This window comes from Hyla sarda, chromosome 2 (assembly GCF_029499605.1).
Source record: "Hyla sarda isolate aHylSar1 chromosome 2, aHylSar1.hap1, whole genome shotgun sequence".
In the NCBI taxonomy this organism is placed as follows: domain Eukaryota; kingdom Metazoa; phylum Chordata; class Amphibia; order Anura; family Hylidae; genus Hyla; species Hyla sarda.
The window spans coordinates 283096418-283121370 of NC_079190.1; the positions used below are offsets into that span (position 1 = coordinate 283096418).

General features: G+C 43.5%; 1 protein-coding gene across 1 annotated transcript; it reads left to right on the forward strand.

Moving 5' to 3' along the window:
* Positions 1–858: 858 nt before the first annotated feature.
* Positions 859–24456, forward strand: STX12 (syntaxin 12). Its single transcript, XM_056557286.1, has 9 exons — positions 859–1044; positions 5624–5693; positions 5781–5880; positions 8671–8808; positions 11719–11762; positions 16786–16891; positions 17019–17091; positions 18882–18964; positions 23589–24456. The coding sequence occupies exons 1-9, from the start codon at positions 948–950 to the stop codon at positions 23682–23684; spliced, it is 807 nt and encodes a 268-aa protein (XP_056413261.1). The 5' UTR covers positions 859–947; the 3' UTR covers positions 23685–24456.
* The last annotated feature ends 497 nt before the right edge of the window (positions 24457–24953 follow it).

Sequence of the window (24953 nt, forward strand, 5' to 3'; positions counted from 1 at the left end):
GGAGGAAAGCTGCTGACTATATACACTGAAGGAAAGCTGCTGACTATATACACTGCAGGAAAGCTGCTGACCAAAAGCACTGGAGAGAAGCTGCTGACTATATACACTGGAGGGGAGCTGCTGACTATATAAAGAGGACGAAAGCTGCTGACTATATACAATGGAGGAAAGCTGCTGACTATATGCACTGAGGAAAGCTGCTGACTATATACACTGGAGGAAAGCTCCCCTCCAGTGTATATAGTCAGCCGCTTTCCTCCAGTGTATATAGTCAGCAGCTTTCCTCCAGTGCATATAGTCAGCAGCTTTCCTCCAGTGTATATAGGCAGCAGCTTTCCTCCAGTGCATATAGGCAGCAGCTTTCCTCCAGTGCATATAGGCAGCAGCTTTCCTCCAGTGCATATAGGCAGCAGCTCCCCTCCAGTGCATATAGTCAGCAGCTCCCCTCTAGTGTATATAGTCAGCAGCTCCCCTCTAGTGTATATAGTCAGCAGCTCCCCTCTAGTGCATATAGTCAGCAGCTCCCCTCCAGCGTATATAGGCAGCAGTTTTTCTCCAGCGTATATAGTCAGCAGCTCCCCTCCAGAGTATATAGGCAGCAGCTCCCCTCCAGTGTATATAGGCAGCAGCTAACCTCCCCTAGCCCAGGCCTGTACACAGCCAGTGTAATGAAGAACTGTTACATCGGGTACATCCTCCACAGACAATTGTGTGGTACAAGATGCGGGCGAACGACGTGTAAGGAGCTAAAGACCAACTGATCCGGAGCCACGCCCACTCTCGCGCTGATCCGGAGCCACGCCCACTCTCGCTGCTTGTCTCGAAGAAGACTACAAGTCCCACCTCCTCGTGACGTCATCCCAGTCTGGGGCGTTGCTCAGCGGCTGCGCAGTGTTCCAGTGACCGGCACGGTAGACGGAGGAGATCCAGGCCGAACAGACAGCATCATGTCCGGCCAGTGGCCACACAGCGCAGCCCGAGGGCGAGAGTTCAACAGCATCATCCAGACATGCAGCGGCAACATCCAGAGGATCACTAACAACAGTGAGCATGGCGGGCGGGGATGTGGTCGCCTCCGCTTGTCACCTGTCACCGGGGCTGCCGGTGTATTGTGTGATGGCTGTCAGTGCGGCCGCAGAGGTGTATGTACTGCCGGGATGGCCACACCTATGTCCAGCACATTACATAGCTAAGGGGCAGGACAGGCTGCACATCAGGATGTATGGAAAGAGTGAGGACCTGTATATTATCATGTGTCTGATCACAGGTCAGGGCTCCTGTCACTGCTGAATCTTGTATGTATACCTAGACCTCCCTCCATTCTAATACACAACACAGTCTGCCTCAAGGGTGTCCAAGCTGCGGCCCTCCAGCTGTTACAAAAGCTTGGATGGGAGTTGTAGTTTTGCAACAGCTGGAGGGCCACAGATTGGGCACCACAGTATGTTTCTGATCACAGATCCTGTGTACGGAGTATTGGGAATAATAGTCTTTGTGTGTGTGTGTGTGTGTATGTGTGTGTGTGTGTATATATATACACACTTCCCATGAGTGATTCCTTTTACAGTATATTATATAATCTCGGGCACATTCTGCCTGTGTTTCTTCTGACTACAGGTCAGGGCTCCTGTCCACATTATATTAGAGTATTGGGGATAATATACTTCCTGTGAGGGGATATTTCTATATAGACTATTATAATCTCCGGCACATTCTGCCTATATTTCTGATGGCTTCAGGTCAGGGCTTTGGTCGCAGCTGAGTATTGTGGATTATAGTTTTCTTGTATTTATACTTAGGGAATGTTCACACATTCAAGAGGAATTTACTCCAGTATTCCGCCTGCTTTTTCTGCTCCAATTTATTCATCAAGTCTTTTTCAATTGACTTAAATGGACTTTCCGCTGCTCTGTTGTTACTGAGAAATTTCTGCTAGCCGAATTCCGACTCTGCATTCTGTTCCGTCTGAAGATAGAACATGTCCATTCTTCAGGCGGAATATTCGAGTAGAAGCTTATTGAAGTCAATGGGATTTTTTTTTTCTTGACAAAATCCGTTTTGTGCTGAATTCAGAAAAGTTGAATTTAAAAGGGTTATCCAGGAAAAAAAAACTAATATATATACACACACACACACAGTACAGACCAAAAGTTTGGACACACTTTCTCATTCAAGGAGTTTTCTTTATTTTCATGACTATGAAAATTGTAGATTCACATTGAAGGCATCAAAACTATGAATTAACACATGTGGAATTATAGACATAATAAAAATGTGTGAAACAACTGAAAATATGTCATATTCTAGGTTCTTCAAAGTAGCCACCTTTTGCTTTGATTACTGCTTTGCACACTCTTGGCATTCTCTTGTTGAGCTTCAAGAGGTAGTCACCTGAAATGGTCTTCCAACAGTCTTGAAGGAGTTCCCAGAGATGCTTAGCACTTGTTGGCCCTTTTTGCCTTCATTGGGTTCAGGTCTGGTGACTGTGGAGACCAGGTCATCTGGCGCAGCACCCCATCACTCTCCTTCTTGGTCAAATAGCCCTTACACAGCCTGGAGGTGTGTTTGGGGTCATTGTCCTGTTGAAAAATAAATGATGGTCCAACTAAACGCAAACTGGATGGAATAGCATGCCGCTGCAAGATGCTATGGTAGCCATGCTGGTTCAGTATGCCTTAAATTTTGAATAAATCCCCAACAGTGTCACCAGCAAAGCACCCCCACACCATCACACCTCCTCCTCCACATCAGCACACCTGTGAAGTGAAAACCATTTCAGGTGACTACCTCTTGAACTCAACAAGAGAATGAGTGTGCAAAGCAATAATCAAAGCAAAAGGTGGCTACTTTGAAGAACCTAGAATATGACATATTTTCAGTTGTTTCACACTTTTTTGTTATGTCTATAATTCCACATGTGTTAATTCATAGTTTTAATGCCTTCAATGTGAATCTACAATTTTTATAGTCATGAAAATAAAGAAAACTCTGAATGAGAAGGTGTGTCCAAACTTTTGGTCTGGACTGTATATGTGTGTGTGTGTGTGTGTATATGTATGTATATATATATATGTATATATATATATATATATATATATATATATATATATATATGTATGTGTATATATATATATATATATATATATATATATCTATATATATATATATCTCAACTGGCTCCAGAAAGTTAAACATATTTGTAAATTACTTTTATTAAAAAACGTAATCCTTTTAGTACTTATGAGCTGCTGAAGTTGAGTTGTTCTTTTCTGTCTAGGTGCTCTCTTATGACATTTGTCCTGGGAACTCTCCAGAGTAGAAGGAAATCCCCATAGCAAACCTCTTCTACTCTGTGCAGTTCCTGAGACAAGCAGAGATGTCAGCAGAGAGCACTGCTGCCAGACAGAAAAGAACAACTCAACTTATTTATTGAAAGGATTAAGATTTATTAATAGAAGTAACTTACATATCTGTTTAACTTTCTGGAGCCAGTTGATGTGTCAGGGGAAAAAAAGTTTTCCCCTGGAATACACCGTTAATAGCCTCCTTCTTCATCCTTCTTTATTTCCACAATTTCCATGCAAATTCCACACAAATTCTGCACGATGGATAAAATGACAGAGGTAAACAATTTATTGACCAAAATGATGTCTTTTGACTTCCTTAGTGTGAACATACCCTTATTTGGGGACTTCCCATGAGTGATTATTTCTATATTATAGACCATTAGAGGCCTCTTTTGCCTATATTTCTGATGACCTCAGGTCAGGGTTCCTGTCACAGCTGAGTATTTGGCCATTATAAATGAGGTCTTGTTGTTTCCATGGTTGATGTCCCCTAAATTCTAGACTATTATAATCTACAGCCCATTCTTCCTTATTAGCCTTTGATCGTTGGTCCCAGTCACGGCTGAGTCTTGTATGACCAGAATTGGAGTCTCGTGTTTGTAGTGCTCAGGAAGAACAAGGTTTTATGATGGAAACTTTCTGACCTCCATGTGACTGTTCAGATAGGAGCTGAGCACCGATAACATTGTTGCACTTTTCTAGTTTGTGTTGGATTTGTGAATGAGAAGGTGGACAATGCAGTCTGACTTCATATTGACATTTAAAGGGAACCTGTCATCTCTTTCATGCTGCTTGAACAAGGCTAGTGGGGAGAGAAGAAGTAGGGGGCCTCCCCGATGACTCGCAGTTCACACAGCATGAAAGTTGATGACCGGTGAGATTCACGATTGTTGTGTGAATTGGGATACATGATGTCTGAAATAAACTCTGTTGGTAATATTATGTGTAGTCTGCGCATTTGGGTCCATGATCCTTTTGTTATTAAAGCTTAGGGAGTCCCAAAAATGAAAAGTTGTTTTTGTATGTGTTCTCTGCTCCCCGTAGTCACTTTTCCAGTAGAAGCATGTGCCAGTCATCCCATTACATCCCATCTCGCACCAGGAAATGAGTCAGCCACATATTAAAGACATGAGTCCATCTTAAGCATTTATGACATTTCCACAAGATATGCCATAAATGCCTGATAGATGGGAACCCACTTTTAGGATCCTCATTTGTTGGGAAAGCAGGTCTGCTATGATAGTCATAAGCAGGTTCATTTACCATTAAAGGGGTACCCCACTGGCCAGCGTTCGGAAGTAAATGTCCCGAACGCTGTTTTCACGCTGCGGGGGTCGGCCACACCCCTCGTGACATCATGGCCATGTCCCCTCAATGCAAGTCTATGGGAGAGGCCGTCACGCCCCTTCCGTTGACTTGCATTGAGGTGGCATGGTTGTGATGTCATGATGGCCATGGCAGACTTCCACAGCACGAAAGCAGCATTCGAAACGTTTACTTCCGAATGATGGCCAGTGGAGTACCCCTTCAAAGTCAATGGATAGATAACAGTGCAGCTCTCTCCATTGTAGTCTATAGGAATCGCTGTAAGAGCCAAGCCAGTAGCCCTAAGCACCAGGCACAGTGGTTAAGAATTACACAGACACCCATATTGGCTGCTACAGCCTGACTTGTGGTAATCAGCTGGTCAACAATGTGGCTACTGCACGGCGCCCTGGCAGTCTGCAGGAAAGGGGCGTGTCGGCCGCGGCTTCCTGCAGGTGGTTGCACGCCCCTTTCCTGGGGGCTGTGGAGCGCCGTACAAGAGATTGTGGAAGGTCCCAGCAGTCGGACCCCCCACGATCTAAAAGGTAATCCCCCATCCTTTGGATAGGGGATACATTTTATTTTACTGGAGTACTCCTTTAACTTGTAATAAAATTGTACACACAATAGCTGTTGCTCACAGATAAGCATCCCCTCCCTGTAGAATGACCTCTAAAAAGGCCTCAGAGAAGGCCCAGTAGTTGCCAGTTCATGTGGGCGGGAAAGCTTCAGTCTTGTTGCCCATGTTCATGGATCCTGCTGTAAAGCATATGTCTAAATGCTGTTAAAAACGGCTGATGCAAGATAGATGCCCCATATTTAAGAAATTAAATTAAAAAAATTACAATCAGAAAATAAAAACATATTAGAAAAAAAGATCATGTTTCAGTATCAGAAAAAAAGTAAAATAAAATAAACAGAACTGGGTAATACATTCTCTTTAAACCATCTATTCTTCTTAACTCTTTTAGCTGCGCAGATCCGGACCTTGTTGAATCAACTTGGAACCAGTAAAGATTCTAGTAAACTTCAGCAAAACCTGTAAGTTAATGATTGTAACAATGACTAATTTCAGAGAATGTGTGCAGTCCATTCTTAAGATCTTACAGGTTAATCCCAATTTTTTAGTCAACAGATTCATCATTCCACTAATGTCTTGGCCAAGGAAACCAACACCTACTTAAAAGATCTCGCATCTGTACCTACTCCATTGTCTCCCACAGAGCAGGTAACAAATTATTTTTATTATACCTGCATTTCTGTCACACCCCCTCCCAAAGACTTGCATTGAGGGGGCGGGGCATGACGTCACACGCAGGGCTGGGGAGTCGGGCTAAATTTTGGCTACCTGGAGTCGGAGTCAGCAAACAATGCACCGACTCCTACTAAATTTAGATTGGAATGGGAAAAAAAAAAAAAAGCCAAGTTTAAATGTCCCAATTCACAAAAAGTTATAATTAATGACTAAAGATCAATGCATGCAGTGCCTCACGTAACCGCAAAACGAACACGTTAAGTGACCGTGAAGAAGCATGCTTTTCATGTGCTTTACTATATGGCACACAAAGCACAATTAGGAGCGGTAATACTTATACTTTCCATAGTGTTGTGTTCTGCTGTTACAGGGAACCCATGGGTAACCTAGCCTCTCACTGATAAGTGATTAAGTAAATATGTTTTTTGCAGGACTAGAGACACTTGTATAAGTGAAGGGAATGGAGGGTCAATAGTTCAAGACTGAAGCTGTAAACCATTGGAAAAACTGCTGCCATTCAGCTAAGGCTATAAAAACTTGTAAACTCGATTGTTAGCTTAAAGGGGTACTCCACCCCTAGACATCTTATCCCCTATCCAAAGGATAAGATTTCAGATCGCCGGGGGCCCGCTGCTGGGGACCCCCGGGATTGCCGCTGCAGCACCGCGCTATCATTACTGATAGTTTGTTGTGTGCGTAATGACGGGCGATACAGGGGCCGGAGCATCGTTACATCACGGCTCCGCCCCTCATGATTTCACGGCCAGCCCCCTCAATACAAGTCTATGGGAGGGGGCGTGGCGGTCGTCACTCCCCCTGCCATAGACTTGCATTAAGGGGGCGGGCTGTGATGTCACGAGGGGCGGAGCCATGACGTCACGCTGCACCGTCCCCTGTATCGCCCATCATTATGCACAGAGCCAATTAGCTCTGTGTAGTAATGAAAGCGCGGTGCCGCAGCGGCGATCCCGGGGGTCCCCAGCAGCAGGCCCCTGGCGATCTGACATCTTACAGGGGATAAGATGTCTAGGGGCGGAGTACCCCTTTAAACTTTAAACATGACAATGGGATTCTACTAGGGAAATTATGTTTTATAATAAATGCCCCTTCCTGGATCCTCCCACTGCCCTATCTTCAGCAGCAGATCAGCACACAAACTGTTCAATACAGTAGACTGTTGGCTTCCCTTTCTTTCCTTCAAGGAATGTATAAAATACATTCACATATTAATACAGAGGAGTCTGAGTCGGGGAGTCGCAGTTGGAAGTACAGAAAACTCCGGAGTCGGAACATTTATCTACCGATTCCACAGCCCTGGTCACGCGGGGGTGGAGCCGTGATGTAACAATGCTCCGGCCCCGTGATCGACAGTAATCAGACCCGGAGCGAACACGCTCCGGGAACTGATTTTAACGGGGTGTGGCGTGCAAGCGGCGGGACCCCCGGGATCAGGCATCTTATCCCCTATCCTTTGGATAGGGGATAAGATGTCTAAGCACCGGAGTACCCCTTTAAGACCAAGTACGAGTACCGATACTTTTATTTAAGTACTCACCGATACCTATTATAACAATACAAAAAATAACACTTGGAAAAAGTCTTAACCAACCAAAAGTCCAGTAAACAGAACTATAACATTGTTCAAGTACAGGCTTCTTCTGTCAGGGCACAATGGGAGTTATAGTTTTGCAAGAGTTGGAGAGCATTCTAGTTGGTGATAAAAAGTCTATAGACTACACCAGGCAACTGCAGTAGATTGTATCTAAGCACTATTATAGAAGGCGGAGATGCATGCAGTACATTGTATCTAAGTACTGACTGGCTAGGCTTAGATACATGCAGGGTGATGCAGTAGTGAAGCCACTTCTCCCCTATAATGCAGACAGTATGCTGAGTATGTAGTGGAGAATATATAGAATAGACACATGACACTACCTGCTGCAGCTGCCTGTCTCCTCAGTCCTGGCACTCTGATCATCTTCACAGAAGCACTCTCCGCTACATTTGTTCTGCAGCCTCCCATACTCTAGGGCGCCGCACTGAACAGCGGCGCTCTACCAAACATAGGGAGCCTGAAACATATGGTGGTTTCTGGGACCAGAAAGACGCGGAATGTAAGGAGTCATGAGGTCCGGAGAGAAACTGAGCAGCCAGCGCTTAGGCACGCAAGCGGCACATAGTGCTAAAGATGGAGCGACAGGAGCGTTATCGGTAAAGGTATCTGTGAAATTTGCACAAGCACTAGAACTCATGCAAATGTCCGGTATCGATCCAGATACTGATACTGGTATCGGGACATCCCTAAGCTGCAGTATAGCAAATGGCAAGTAAACTGAGCCTCTAAGGGTATGTTAACTTGATAGAATTTCCGATTGGAATCTGCCGGAAAAATTCAGCTTGGAAACTCTATTGCTGCAAAATCCCATTGCTTTTTGTGGGATTCTGCCGCACATGGTGGAATTTCCGAAAATCCTGATTCCAGCTTACAACAAAAGAATTGACATGAAATCTTTCAGCTGAATCTGCTCGGAAATGCATTGCCTTCTATGGAGACGTGGGTGGGGGTCCTAGCTGCCTGCACAATGTCGGACATTCTGCCGTGTGAACATTCCCTAAAGTGTAGTAATGTAAAGTTGCCAAATCCCATACACATTTTACATATCATCTAAGGGTACTCTACACCCCATCTTTTTGGTGCATCTTTTCAATGGTAATGTTTTTTGGTAATATTTTGGATTGGTCACTGTTTGTCCTTTCTTACAGCGTCAGCAAAAACTGCAGAAGGAGCGTCTTATGAATGATTTTTCCGCTGCACTTAACCATTTTCAAGCTGTTCAGAGACAAGTGTCAGAAAAGGAGAAGGAGTCAGTAGCTCGTGTCCGAGCTGGGTCCCGTCTGTCCGTAAGTTTACATGTAGCTAGATATCACAATGGACACACAAAAAGTTATTTTGTCTCATACATAGAATTTTTTGCGATTTTTAGAGAGCTGGTCGTGTCACTGAGCTCTGATGGCTCTGTGCGTCAGCTCACAACACTTCCCTAAAATGAGGCTGGGGCTTGGCAGAGACGTTGTGGCCTTCTTCAGCCCGACACACATACTATAGTACATGCCAAAAAAGTGTTGAGAAGTATGTAAGAAAGTGCAATGGCTCCTAGCAGGTGCAGATTGTGAAAAGATACGGTCAAAGATGTGACAAATTTATTAGGAAGCCTTCACCTCTTAATAAACATGGGGCTTCTTACTCCAACTTATTATCAGTTAGGACTGGCATGTTTTAATAAATTCTCCTTAAAGCATACCTGTTAGATCCCACAAAAAAACTAAACTTTTATTTGTTACTCAGTACCTCATCCTGATCATGTACATGTAATTATTTATGTCTCGATCACCCATATTTCACTATAAAACAGCATATCACAGCTGCTCAATGTCTTTTCAATTGTCACAAAGGGAGGGGGAGTGTCCTTCTCTTGTCTGCACTGTGATGACTCCTCCCTTTCCCTCACTCTGCTGACTCACTGCTTTTGAGAGTGATCAGGCAGCCCTTTTCTGTAACCCTCTAGTCTCTGGTTTCATGCTGTACACACGTGTACACACACACACACACAGTGATTATTGAAGATTTCCTGTACTCTACCACCAAAGACAATTTGGTGAGTGTATAACCTAGATCTCCCTGTCATTCATGTGTGTCATCCTTAGGCAGTTCTGTAATGCTGGGACTTGTAGTATTGGAATAGTTGGAGGTACAGTGTTCCTCCTGCAGCCTTGTCAATCAGCCATCTCATGTCCATTCGATGCTTGATGAAGCCATGCACGCGCGGTGAAATGCGTTGCATTACTGGAAATTCTGAATAAACCTGCTGCTTTTTACTCGATGCTTCTGATCCTGGTCAGCGCCGTTTATAATTTCCTGCTGTTCGGAAGTCGACTTTTCACTACTATCTCATGTCCATGACCTTTTGGAGTCGTATCAGACATGAGAAAGCACAGAGGAGTTCTATCAGACGGGAATAGATCACAGAGGAGTGCTATCGGAAAGGAGAAAGCACAGAGGAGTGTTATCAGGAATAGAGCACAGAGGAGTGTTATCAGGAATAGAGCACAGAGGAGTGTTATCAGGAATAGAGCACAGAGGAGTGTTATCAGGAATAGAGCACAGAGGAGTGCTATCAGGAATAGAGCACAGAGGAGTGCTATCAGGAATAGAGCACAGAGGAGTGCTATCAGGAATAGAGCACAGAGGAGTGCTATCAGGAATAGAGCACAGAGGAGTGCTATCAGGAATAGAGCACAGAGGAGTGCTATCAGGAATAGAGCACAGAGGAGTGCTATCAGGAATAGAGCACAGAGGAGTGCTATCAGGAATAGAGCACAGAGGAGTGCTATCAGGAATAGAGCACAGAGGAGTGCTATCAGGAATAGAGCACAGAGGAGTGCTATCAGGAATAGAGCACAGAGGAGTGCTATCAGGAATAGAGCACAGAGGAGTGCTATCAGGAATAGAGCACAGAGGAGTGCTATCAGGAATAGAGCACAGAGGAGTGCTATCAGGAATAGAGCACAGAGGAGTGCTATCAGGAATAGAGCACAGAGGAGTGCTATCAGGAATAGAGCACAGAGGAGTGCTATCAGGAATAGAGCACAGAGGAGTGCTATCAGGAATAGAGCACAGAGGAGTGCTATCAGGAATAGAGCACAGAGGAGTGCTATCAGGAATAGAGCACAGAGGAGTGCTATCAGGAATAGAGCACAGAGGAGCGCTATCGGAAAGGAGAAAGCGCAGAGGAGCGGCGTCGGCCAGGAGAGGGGGCAGAGGAGCGGCGTCGGCCAGGAGAGGGGGCAGAGGAGCGGCGTCGGCCAGGAGAGGGGGCAGAGGAGCGGCGTCGGCCAGGAGAGGGGGCAGAGGAGCGGCGTCGGCCAGGAGAGGGGGCAGAGGAGCGGCGTCGGCCAGGAGAGGGCACACCCTCACTTAGGCTGGGTTCACACTACGTTTTCTCCCATACGGGAGCGCATACGGCAGGGGGGAGCTAAAACCTCGCGCTCCCGTATGCCTTCGTATGCGCTCCCGTATGTCATTCATTTCAATGAGCCGGCCGGATTGAAACGTTTGGTCCGGTCGGCTCATTTTTGCGCCGTATGCGCTTTTACAACCGGACCTCAAACCGTGGTTGACCACAATTTGCCTGCGCTTTGGCTTGGACAAAACCATGATTTCTATAAAAAGGAAATAAAATGTTCTTATGAAGTATATTAGAAAAGTTAATGTTTTGCCAAGATGTAGAAGATATAAAAAGTTTTTGCCTATAGCAACCAATCGGATGGCTTCTTGCATTTTTTAAATGGACTTTGAAAAATAAAACAAGCAATCCAAATGGTTGCTATGGGCAACTGGTCCACTTTTCTTCTGCACAGGTTTTGTTAAATCTCCCCAACGGTGCATACATTGGCCATAGGCTCCCATTAAAACAAGACATAATAAATGCACAGTATATTTTCATATTACAACATGTTCACATAGGTTTGACATTTGAAAACCCATGTTAGGGACATAGTTTGGCACATTTATCCATAGCATCCGAAGAATAACACCTGATAGAGAGATGGTACCTATTACACCAAATGTATCATGATGTTACACACTATATAATGATTTTTGTAATGTGTAGGGTATTTTGCTTATCCTATCGTGGGTTATTATTAGTCATATGTGTCTAAGAAAAACAATGTCCCACCAGTCAAAGCTTTATTAAACTGTTCATAGCTACATTTATATATTCATGCCCTTTCAATTTTTTCTTTCTTTAGGGTGATGAGAGACAGAAGGAAGAGCCACTTGTTTCGTTTGATAAGTAAGTTTGGAACGTTGAAAATTATGAAATTACCGATCAGGCTTTCTATATAGTGGGTATTTATAGAGGGGATATCCAGGTGGGGCAATATAGTTTAACCCCTTAAGGACTCAGGGTTTTTCCGTTTTTGCACTTTCATTTTTTCCTCCTTACCTTTTAAAAATCATAACCCTTTCAATTTTCCACCTAAAAATCCATATTATGGCTTATTTTTTGCGTCGCCAATTCTACTTTGCAACGACATTAGTCATTTTACCCAAAAATGCACTGCGAAACGGAAAAAAAAATCATTGTGCGACAAAATCGAAAAAAAAACGCCATTTTGTAATTTTTGGGGGCTTCCGTTTCTACGCAGTGCATATTTCGGTAAAAATTACACCTTATCATTATTCTGTAGGTCCATACGGTTAAAATGGTACCCTACTTATATAGGTTTGATTTTGTCGCACTTCTGGAAAAAATCATAACTACATGCAGGAAAATTTATACGTTTAAAAATGTCATCTTCTGACCCCTATAACTTTTTTTATTTTTCCACGTACGGGGCGGTATGAGGACTCATTTTTTGCGCCGTGATCTGAAGTTTTTATCGGTATGATTTTTGTTTTGATCTGACTTTTTGATCACTTTTTATTCATTTTTTAATGTTATAAAAAGTTACCAAAATACGCTTTTTTGGACTTTGGAATTTTTTTGCGCGTACGCCATTGACCGTACGGCTTAATTAATGATATATTTTTATAGTTCGGACATTTACGCACGCGGCGATACCACATATGTTTATTTTTATTTATTTTTTACACTGTTTTATTTTTTTTATGGGAAAAGGGGGGTGATTCAAACTTTTATTAGGGAAGGGTTAAATGACCTTTATTAACACTTTTTTTTTACTTTTTTTTTTGCAGTGTTATAGGTCCCATAGGGACCTATAACACTGCACACACTGATCTCTCATCCTGATCACAGGCGTGTATTAACACGCCTGGGATCAGCATTATCGGCGCTTGACTGCTCCTGCCTGGATCTCAGGCACGGAGCAGTCATTCGTCGATCGGACACCGAGGAGGCAGGTAAGAGCCCTCCCGGTGTCCGATCAGCTGTTCGGGACGCCGCGATTTCACCGCGGCGGTCCCGAACAGCCCGACTGAGCAGCCGGGATACTTTCAGTTTCACTTTAGAAGCGGCGGTCAGCTTTGACCGCCGCTTCTAAAGGGTTAATACCGCACATCACCGCGATCGGCGATGTGTGGTATTAGCCGCGGGTCCCGGCCGTTGATTAGCGCCGGGACCCACGCGATATGATGTGGGATCGCGGCGCGATCCCGCTTCATATCGCGGGAGCCGGCGCAGGACGTAAATATACATCCTGCGTCGTTAAGGGGTTAAAAGGTGGAATTTCTCACTATAATTTAGTGTCCCATGGACTTAGCAGAGTTGCATATCCAGTGGTTGATTGCAAATCGACATCTTGGAGGTCAAATTTGATAATTAAAAACTCAGTGTTAGAGCTCTTAGGCAGAGTTCAACCCCCCCGCGCGATCTCCTGTACGGGGCCCTGGCTCGCTGGCCAGATAGCAGGTGTCGACCACCGCACAAAGTGGGGGCCGACACGCCCTCTCAATACAGCCCTATGGCAAAGCCGGAGATTGCCGAAGGCAGCACTCCGGCTCTGCCATAGAGTTGTATTGAGGGGTCGTGTCAGCCACTGTACAGGATATTGCGGGGGGCCTCAGCGGTCGGACACCCCGCGATCTGAAACTTATCCCCTATCCTTAGGACAGGGGATAAGTATTTCAGCACTGGATATCTCCTTTAAATAAACTGGTACCAAAAAGTTCAACAGATTTGCAAATTACTTCTATTAAAAAAAATCCCAATCCTTCCAGTACTTATCAGCTGCTGTATAATACACAGGAAGTTCTTTACTTTTTGAATTTCCTTTCTGCCTGACCACACGTGCTCTCTGCCGACACCTCTATCCCTGTCAGGACAGTTCCTGGAAATTGAAAAAGAAAAGAACTTCCTGTGTAGTATACTGCAGCTAATAAGTACTGGAAGGATTGGGATTTTTTTAATGGAAGTAATTTATAAATCTGTTTTTAAACTTTCTGGCACCAGTTGATTTAAAAGAAAATGTTTTCCAGTGGAGTACTCCTTTAACCCCTTCATGACCAAGCAATTTTTCTTTTTTTTTTTACTCCTGTTTTTTCCTGCCTCCTGAAACAATCTGCCTCTATTAGTATATTCAAATTCTGTGCTGCGCTCTGAGGCAGGAGCACAAGCACAATTAGTTTACAAACAGCTCTCATGTCCTAGTGACATTAAAGCTCTTCTTGCCAGAGCGCTCTGCTACTGTGCTAGAGCGCATGCGCTCTGGCCTTGGAGCGCAGTGCTCATGTGACATGCGACTCGCGTCACTAGGACGTGAGAGCTGTTTGTAAACGAACTGTGCTTGCGCTCCTGCCTCAAAGCCCAGCACAGAATTTCAATATACTACTAGAGGCAGATTGTTTCTGAAGGCAGATAGAAGCAGGGGACGGTAACCGAATTTAGAATGAGACTTTCGTTAGGGCAATATCACAGGAATCACAGGAGCTCTTTGCACTGCTGGTCACCCACACTATAACCCTGTGTATTAGGTTTTAGTGGGGTTTTAGTGTGGGTGATCAGGGTGACAGTTTTGAATTGCTCAATTTTGTGTGGCAATAATTTTTTTCGGCGTTCACAGTACAGTGTTTTTTTGTTTTGTTCTGTTTTGTTTTTCCTTCGTTTTTATGGCAAAAAAAAATTTGAAACTTGAAAAAAGAAACAAAAAGTTTGTTTAATGGCATGTTCTGACCTCTATCGGGGAGATTTATCAAAACCTGTGTAGAGGATGAGTGGTGCAGTTGCCCATAGCAACCAATCAAATCACTCCCTTAATTTTTTAAAGTCCTCTGAAAAATGAAAGAAGCAATCTGGTTGCTATTGGCAACTACACCACTCATCCTCTACACAGGTTTTGATCTCCCCCCTATAACTTTTTTATTTTTTCCACCTACGGTGCTGTGTTAGGGTTTATTTTTATGTGTCATGATCTGTAGTTTTTAACAGTACCACATTTGCGTATATATGTCTCTTTGATCACTTTTTATTACATTTTTTCTGCAATTTTCCATTTGGAATTTTTTATCATTTGCGCCGTCCACCGTGCAGGATCAGTAACATCATAATGTAATCGTTCAGACAATTATGCACGCGGCAATACTATCACTATCTGTGCTCGATTGCTAAGGACTGATAAAGGCAGCCTTCAGCAATCCTGAAACCAGGAAAGCCCAAGGAGCAGAGGTTAGTCTCTGGGCTTCCCCAACAACACATTGGCCCTGATTTTACAAGAGTGTTGTGTAGGCTTCTTTGTGGGTTTTAACTCCCTACAATTTATTTTCCACGGTATTTACTAAGGTTTCCCTACATTTTTGCTTTTTTTTACACCTGCTCTGATCTGTCTGGTTTTCCTCAGCTCAAATCCACCACATTTTCTGTGGAAACCTTAGTAAATATGTTGGGTTTTTGTGAAATGTCAGGAACATGCCCCTTTTCTGTGACCATGCCCCCCGACATACATGCCCCCTTTTCCCAACAGACACGCCCCTTTTTTGGATTTTCTCAGTAAAATGGAGAGTTGGACGGGTTTTTCATGTCTGGCGCAGACAGAATTCTGGGGCACTGAGACAGAATTCTGGTGCAAACTCCAGCACAGAAAGAATTTCTGGCGCGCAACCCGACAAAACATGTCTGGTTTACAATAGTAAATCAGGGCTATTGTCTTCCCACGATTACATCACAGGGGGGGGGGGGGGGGGGGGGGGGAGAGAATGTTACCACTAGATACCAGGGATGTTTAAATGCCGTGATCTCTATAGATCATGGTATTTAACCCCTTCCTGACCCATGATCTACATGTACGTCATGACCAGGAAGGTTTTCCCGACCTGTGATCAGTACGTCATGCAGATACTGGCTGCTACTCGCGGCATCCCGCTGCGCCCGGTAAGATGGTGGCTATCACTGTTAGCCAGCCTTCTTGCCTCGGGACCTAGGGGGGTTTAGTTCCCCCCCCCCCCCCCTCACAGCGATCGCTCCTATCAGCTAGTCAAATCTGACCAGCTGATGCCATCGTTTTGCACAGAAAAATCCTGAGCAGCGCAGTGTGTGTGTCCCAATCACAGGGATCAGGACACGCACTGCTCTACTAGGAGGCCCCAGTGTCCCTTATCTGTCCCCCTTCCCCGGCATCCCTTACCCGTCCCGAGCTGCCGACTCTGTGTCCCGCCAGCATTCTTTACTTTCACTTTTATTTTTTTATTTTTTTTGTAAAGGACCTCTTTAGTTGTACAACAGCTCCCCCATGTGTCCTAAACCTGGTACTGCATGTTTTGTGCACTAGACACTAGGGGGGAGCTGTTGTACAGTAGTAAAAAAAAAAAAAAAAAAAAAAATGTAAAGGCAGGGAGGGGGTTAGGGATAGATGGGCAATAGGCAGGGACAGAAAAAAAGATGGTGGGAGCTACTCTTTAACCAGTTAAATGACAGACATCAGAGTGATCTCCGATGTCCATCATTACTAGCTGATGTCAGCTGCTGATAGCAGCAGGCCTCTCCCGATTATTTATGACACAGACCTGACCCATGACGTACATGTATGTCATGGGTCGGGAAGGGGTTAAAGAGTTAAAAATATGAAAAAAAAAAATTACAAAATTGTGTGCTGACATTCTTACCTCCCAATGACATATCACATACATAGCAGAAGTTCATTTGGGGTAGGGTTGTCTTTTGATGAATTCGGACTCTGAGCCTTTTGAACAACATCAACAGGAGATCAGGGCAGGTTAGTATTTTTTTCTTTGAATGCTCCCAGGGTCCTTTCTAGACAAATGTTCATCCCAAGACTACAGTCTGCAAAAGATGATTCAAATAATAGCTCCCGTGCTTTTACAGAGAGAAAAATATTGTGGGTTTTTTTCTTTTTACTTTTAAGTAATGAAGATTGGAACCAAATGCAAAGTCAAGAGGAAGATCTTGGAATCACAGAACAAGACTTGGAACTTATAAAAGAGAGAGAGAGTGCAATACAAAAGTTAGAGGTAAGATGCCCTTACACTATAATTTAACAATGATTATTGTTCATTTTTTGTGAATGTGATATTTGATCTTAATTTATTTATAATTATATATTATAAATGTATCCTTTTTTATGCTTCTGTCTTACAGGCAGATATTCTTGATGTGAATCAGATTTTTAAAGACTTGGCAGTAATGATACATGACCAAGGAGAGATGATAGGTAATAATCCTTTTACACCACTAATAACATAGTAACCTAGTTTGTAAGGTTGAAAAAAAAAAAAAAAACAAGGGTCCATCGAGTTCAACCTAAAACCCTACTGTGTTGTTTCAGAGGAAGGCAGTCCATGCAATAATCCCCCCCCCCCCCCCCCCCCCGGAGGAGGAAAAAAATATGCAATCAGAATAAATCCCTGAATCAAAGTTCTATCCCCATAAATCTATAATCCATAACCTGTAATGTTATATTTTTCCAGAAAAGCATTCAGGCCCCACCTGAACTTGTTTATTGATACACAACATCATGTGGCAGAGAGTTCCATAGTCTCACTGCTCTTAGATTAAAGAATCCCCATCTTTGAAGAAGGTGAAACCTCCTTTCCTCTGGACATAAAGGATGCCCCCTTGTCATGGTTAGCGGCCTAAGTATAAAAAGATCACTAGAAAGGTCTCTGTATGGTCCATTTATATATTTGTACATTGTAATCAAATCTCCCCTAAGATGCCTTTCCTCCATACTAAATAACCTCAAACTTGATAACCTGTCTTTGTCCTTGGTCCTGTCTTGGTCCTCCCATACCATTTATTATTTTAATTATCTTTGTCTCCCTCCTCTGCACCCTCAGCCATGTCTGGCAAATGATTTATATAGAGACAAAACTGTGTCCCTGTCGCAAGCCACTATGCCTCTCTTGATACATCCCATAACTTTATTAGCCTTGGCAGCAGCTGCCTGGCACGGATAACTAAAGTTGAGCTTACTGTCCAACAAGATTTCAAAGTCCTTTTCGGTAGCAGTTTCACCTATTGTCTTTAGGGTTATTCTTCTCTGTGATGATCACATTACCCAGTTTAGTGTCCTCTGTAGATACTAAAATTGATACGTAACCATGTGACATTATAATACTGTTTCATTGGTTATAGAGGTTTCTATAATGTAACATTAGTGGAGTTCTTTTACACCCTGTTCAGATTTTTTTTTAAAGGAAATCTGTCAGTAGTATCACCCACACTAAACCTGTCACACAGGCTTTTAATGCTGATTAAAACGGTACTCACATTGTCCAGATTCGCCCAGCCGTTCTGCCACAAATCGCGTTTTTCTATTTATGCTAATGAGGGCCTTGGGGCACGGGCGGAGCTCTGAACCGAGCTAGGGGCACGCTGACGTCATCTTCGTTGGGCAGCCGCTCAGCCCGACTCATCAATATTCATAAACACCCCCCCTGCTCCTTCGCCCGTGTTAGTGTACTGTGTACTCCCGGAAGCGGCGCATGCGCTGTACACTAACACAGGCGAAGGAGCATGGAGAGGGGTTATGAATATTGATGAGCCGGGTGGAGCGGCTGCCTGGCGAATATGACATCAGTATGCCCCAAGCTTGGATCGGAGCTCCGCCCGTGCCCCAAGGCCCTCATAAGCATAAATAGAAAAACGCGATTTGCGGCGGAACGGTTGGGCAAATCTGGACAATGTGAGTACCGTTTTAATCAGCATCATCCGCATTACAAGCCTGTGTGAAAGGTTTAGTGCGGGTGATACTACTGACAGATTTCCTTTAAGTGCAGTTGGAGAATAAATAGAGGTGGTTATGCACAGGTCCAGGTATCTCCATTTCCTTTTGTGGAAGGTATAGAAACAGCCATTCCCAACTATTCCTGGGATAGACATTGGCGGGACCTCTGGAGATAAGTTTGGGTCGAAAAGATAGACATTTAGACTTAAATATATAAGGTGGAAATACCCATTTTAATTATTTTAAAATGAAACCCATTATGTATTTTACTACAGATAGTATAGAAGCCAATGTTGAGAGTTCAGAAGTCCATGTGGAAAGAGGAACTGAACAACTACAAAGAGCAGCGTATTATCAAGTAAGCACTATGTACTATAAGCCTGAACTGCATCCCGCCCCTTTTTTGGTTAGCAGGTAAAACATAGGTTGGCCTTGGATTTCCTTTACAGTGGCCGATACTGTTAAAATGTAGAATTCTATAGTGGTCATGTTATTAGTATGGCAGCTACCGAACCACCCTACTCAGTAAAGTCAATATGCTCTATCATATTTGGTGGCCTGATCATGTACCCATCTTCATTCACCATGGTACTCCCTATTTTTATATTTGTGAAGAGAGCCTTACATAGTATAGTTAAAAAAAATACATTCAAGGAGAACTCCAGAATATAAAAATTCTCGCCCATACTGCCGGCAGTAAAAAAAAAATTTTGTACATCCCTTCTTCCGCTCCCCCGGGGCCTCCGGTAACCGCCTCCAGTCTCCGCTGCGATCCTCTTCCTGGTTGTTGGTGGTCGGCGAGTCATACTGCACTCAGCCAATCACCGGCCGCTGTGAAGTCCCGATAAGCGATAAGCTGAGTGGCAGTGTGAGAACGCTTCAAGACACAAAATTCTTCACTACACCGGCACCTTCTGCCGAGGCCAAAAAGCGTCACACTGCCGCTCAGCCTATCGCTGTCCGAGTCGGGACTTGGCTGAGCGCAGTATGACTCGCCGACCACCAGCAACCAGGAAGAGGATCGTGGTGGAGAACGGAGCCGGTTACCGGAGGCCCCGGGGGAGTGGAGGAAGGTATGTACCTCTTTTATTTTTTTTACTGCCGGCAGTATGGGGGACAATTTTTATATTCTGGAGTTCTCCTTTAAGTTTAACCAAAGTGGCCCTTTTTTGGCTTTATTTTTATGGTTCTCTAATACTCAGGGTTTAAAGAAACCCCAGAAGCCTGTAGAAATTTGATGTCACTACCTAACATTTTGAGTATTTTTTTTTCCCTTTCTCTGAAGTCTATAATGTCTAAAACTGTCTAAAAGAAAATCTGCCTCTGTTGCTTGCAGCAACGAGTTAAATGCTGAGCTGTGACTGTTTTTTTTGGGCAACAAAGAAAGTTTTTCTATTATGCAATTTGTCTTGCTCTGCCCAATGTTGTTCTGTCATCACCATGAATGTTAACCCCTTAAGGACAACAGGCATACATGTATGCCCTAGTCCTGTTCTCTTTATATGAAGCACACTCAGGAGTTGAGCACGCTTTGTACCCGGTGGGTCCCGGTTGCTGTGAGCAACCAGGACCCACGGCTAATGCTGGGTATCACCGATCAGGCCAATGCCCAGCATTAACCCTTTAGACGCTGCAATTGAAGTTGATAACATCTTTAACGGGAAGGAGCATAATCAGAGGAGCAAGGCTCCCGATCAGCTAAAAAAATTGGCGGGAGGGCCCTACTTGCCTCCTCGCCATCCAGCCGGCACTCCGATGCTTCAGGAAGACATGGCAGCCTGGAGCTAAGGAGTGACATTAACACTGATCAGTGCTGTGTTTATAGCAATTTTTTAAATAAAATTATGTAAAATAATTTAACAAACGTGTGATATCGCTGCATGCGTAACTGTCCAAACTATTAAAATAATATAATATTGATAAAACCACATGGTAAATGGCGTACACATAAAAAATAAAATTTTTGGTCTCTTCATATGCAGCAGAAAATGAATAAAGAGCAATTACAAAGTCCCATCAAAACAAAAATGGTACCGATAAAAACTAAGGATCATGGTGCAAAACTCATACATTCCTGTATACGGAAAAATAAGAGTGATGGCGATCAGAAGAGAACAATTTTAAGCATGCTACTTTTCGTACAAAAAAAGTTATAATTTTTTAAAAGTAATACAATAAAACAAAGCCCATATAAATTGGCTATCATTATAATTGTATGGACCTACAGAATAAAAGTAAAAAGTAAAAGTGCAATTTTTACCGAAAGTGCAATGCGTAGAAACGGAAGCACCCAAAATGTTCAAAATGTTAGGGTTTTTTTTACCCCAAAAATAAATTAGTTTTTTGGACCGTATATTTTGTGTTAAAATGATTGATGCAACACAATAGGTGGTGCAAAAAAAAAATAAACAATCCCTTATATAGGTTTGTAGGTGGAAAATTGAAAGCGCTATGACTTTCAGAAGACGAGAAGGAAAAAACAAAAGTGCACAGTAAAAAATTTAAATAATAATTATGTCCTTAGGGGTTAATCAGATTATCTAATAAACCGTACTAGCCTAGGATCTTGTAATAGATGGCTTGAATAAGCAAGATGGAAACCAGGACTGAACACTGAACTGCTGATTCAGTTGCAGAAAGGTTTCATTTACTACACCTTTCAGGACATATTGGCACATAGGTTGACAGTACATGACATTGGCAGTTGTTTAACCCCTTAACGACTTTGGACGTAAATGTACATCATAGTGCGGTGGTACTTAACGCACCATGATGTACATTTATGTCATGGACATGACCGCGAGCACCGGACCAGAGCTCGCGGCAGGTCGCAGCTGCTATCAGCAGCTGAGGACCTGCCATTAGTGGCGGACATCAGCGATCGTGCCGATGTCTGCCATTAACCCCTCAGATGCCGTGATCAATGCAGATCACGGCATCTGCGGCAGTGCGGCACTTAATACGGATGATTGGATCGTCCGCAGCTCTGCCGCGTGGATCCGATTACCAGTAATGGTGGCCGGAGGTCCCCTCACCTGCCTTTGTCCGTCTCCTGGGGTCTTCTGCTCTGGTCTGAGATCAAGCAGACCACTGCAGAAGAAGACCAATAACACTAATTAGTGCTATGCCCTAAGCGTGGCACTGAACAGTAATAGTAATCAAGTGAATGCAATAAATACCGTATTTATCGGGGTATACCACGCACCGGCCTATAACACGCACCCTCATTTTACCAAGGATATTTGGGTAAAAAAAGTTTTTTACCCAAATATCCTTGGTATAATGAGGGTGTGTGCATGTGTATACACCGATACACTGTTTCTGACCCCACAGAAGCCCCCAGGAAAGGCAGGGGTAGAGAGGCCGTCGCTGCCCGCTTCTCTCCCCCTGCCTTTCCTGGGGTCTAGAGCCCTGCTGTCGCCGCTTCTCTCCCCCTGGCTATCGGCGCCGCTGCCCCATTGCCTCCCCCATTCCCTGTTTTATGATTACCTGTTGCCGGGGTCGGGTCCGCGCTGCTTCTGGCTCTGGTCCGCAGTGCTTCTGGCTCCGGTGTGACGTCTATGCATCGTTGCTATGCGCTGCGTTACGCAATGACGAGTGATGTTGCGTCACTCGTCATTGCGCCTCGCAGCGCATAGCAACGACGCATAGACGCCACACCGGAGCCAGAAGCAGCGCGGACCCGACCCCGGCAACAGGAAATCATAAAACTGGGGATGGGGGAGGCAATGGGGCAGCGGCGCCGATAGCCAGGGGGAAAGAAGCTGCGGCAGCAGGGCTCCAGACTCCAGGAAAGGCAGGGGGGAGAGAAGCGGGCAGCGACGGCCTCTCTCCCCCTGCCTTTCCTGGGGGCTTCTGCGGGTTCAGAAAAACCGGGGGGGGGGGTTGGGGGATGGTGGAGGCAATGGGGCAGCGGCGCCGGCAGTCTCTGGACCCCAGGATAGGCAGGGGCAGAGAAGCCGGCAGCGGCGGTGGTCTCTGGACCTGCAAAAGCCGCTGCAGTTCATTGATTTAAAGCGCCCACTTTAAATCATTGAACTGCAGCAGCTTATCAGCGTATAACACGCAGATAGACTTTAGGCTAAAAAATGCGTGTTATATGCCGATAAATACGGTAGTCCCCTATGGGGAATATTAAAGTGTAAAAAAAAAAAAAATAATAAAATAAATAAATACAAATGTAAAAAGAAATCTCCCCAATAAAAAAGGTAAAAGTCAGTTTTTCCCATTTTACCCCCAAAAAGCATTAAAAAATTAAAAAAATGAGTATCACCGCGTGCGTAAATGTCCAAACTATTAAAATATAAGGTTAACTATCCTGTATGGTGAACGGTGTAAACGTTAAAAAAAAAATGCTGCTTTCTTTTTGTCACATCATATTCCCCAAAAAAATCTATATAAAAATGTACTAAAAGTTTTATATACACAAATGGGGTATCAATAAAAAGTACAGATCACAGTGCAAAAAAATGAGCCCTCATACCGCCGCTTATATGAAACAAAATGAAAAAGTTATAGGTCGTCAAAATAGAGGGATTTTAAACGTACTAATTTGGTTAAAAAGTTTGAGATTTTTTTTTTTAAGCAGTACAATAATAGAAGAGTATGTTATCATGGGTATCATTTTAATCGTATTGACCCTCAGAATAAAGAACACACGTCATTTTTACCATAAATTGTACAGCGTGAAAACGAAACCTTCCAAAATTTGCAAAATTCCGGTTTCCTTTTAAATTTCGCCACACAAATAGTATTTTTTTGGTTGCGCCATAAATTTTATGGTAAAATGAGTGATGTCATTACAAAGGACAACTGGTCGCGCAAAAGACAAACCCTCATATATGTCTGTAGATAAAAATATAAGAGTTATGGTTTTTAGAAGGCAAGGAGGAAAAAACGAAAATACAAAAATCTAATTGGTCTGGTCCTTTAAGGGGTTAGAGTGCACTTAATAACCTCTATTTTCATTTTTATTTTTTCAGAAAAAATCACGGAAGAAGATTTGCATCCTAACCCTGGTCCTTGCTATAGTAGCAGTTATCCTGGCTCTTATTATATATTTCTCTATAAAGTCGTGATCCATATTTCTTAATCTGACATACTGCACAAGGGCCCAAGTCTTTTGATCATGTCTCATACCTGTCTGTCTGTAAATATTGACTTCCTGGTGTGCAAAAAATCTGCCTAAAGTAAGCATCTAGATGCAGAATTCTAAAAAGTTCAGAAGTGGGATACAGAGAAAACTTTTATTATGTACAGAATATGTTGAGCAGTATAGATGGTATGATGATGGGGTACACCGCTTATATCACGGGGTTATCTATGCAGCTGACTTCTAACTGGCCCTTATGAAGCTTCTCATCCAGGATTTGTAATGTTTTTGGCATACCATAGCATATTAGGACTTGGGTCTTTCTAACACTACACTGATCTCTCATTCAGCTGCTGTGCACTCTGGGCTGTCGACCAGCCCTTTGTAGATACTGTCTCACCTAATGACTATTGTTAATCTGCACAAGTATCCTAACTTTGTTTCCTTATGGTGCCTGCCCTTAGCCTGTATATATAGTATACAGCTTTTTTGTGCTATAATGTTCATTAGCTAGTATCAATAGCAAATAAAAGGAATCCTGCAATATTTTCTACTCACTGGACAACAATGGATTATTCTTATGACGTGTGTCCTATATGTATACACATTATGTGATCTTCCTGTATATACTCTCTCATTTTAACATTCTTTCTACTTTTTGATGTTGATGGGCCACACAGAAGATAAGTAATATATATAATGTATGGATAGGCATTACAATATACATTACAAATATCCTTGCGTGTTGTCTTTTATTTACATAAAACAAAGAATATGCTCGGCACTACTGAATTAACGCTGTATGGTGGAAAACTACCGGAAAATAGTACTGTCCCCTTGCAACCGCTGGAGATGCCAATAATGGTGCTACCACGCTTGTAGTAAGAGATGAATCACTTCCAAACAATGTAGATAGAAAAAGCGGAGGACTCACCACATTAGGCTTCTTGATTGCGATCAAACTTTAATCATGTAGTCTTCAGGGGATACAAGCAGAGGTAAAGAGAGGGCACCCCTGCACCCCCGTCTGCACACCCCTGCTTGTATCCCCTGAAGACTACATGAATAAAGTCTGATCGCAATCAAGAAGCCTAATGTGGTGAGTGCTCTGCTTTTTCTATCTACATTGTTTATCTTTTATTTAGTTTGATTTCTGTGTGAACTAAGTACACAGAAGCGATAGCGGCTTCAGTATGTGGGCTTTCTTTATGTCCCACTGCAGCACAATAATGGAGGGGTCTTGCCCCTGTAAGCT

Bases quoted from the DNA above. Each gene is read 5' to 3' on its own strand.
- STX12 (XM_056557286.1), top strand. From the start codon at position 948: ATGTCCGGCCAGTGGCCACACAGCGCAGCCCGAGGGCGAGAGTTCAAC. The intron at 16,892-17,018 runs GTAAGATGCCCT...TCTGTCTTACAG, and splicing joins GTGCAATACAAAAGTTAGAG to GCAGATATTCTTGATGTGAA. The intron at 18,965-23,588 runs GTAAGCACTATG...TTATTTTTTCAG, and splicing joins AAAGAGCAGCGTATTATCAA to AAAAAATCACGGAAGAAGAT.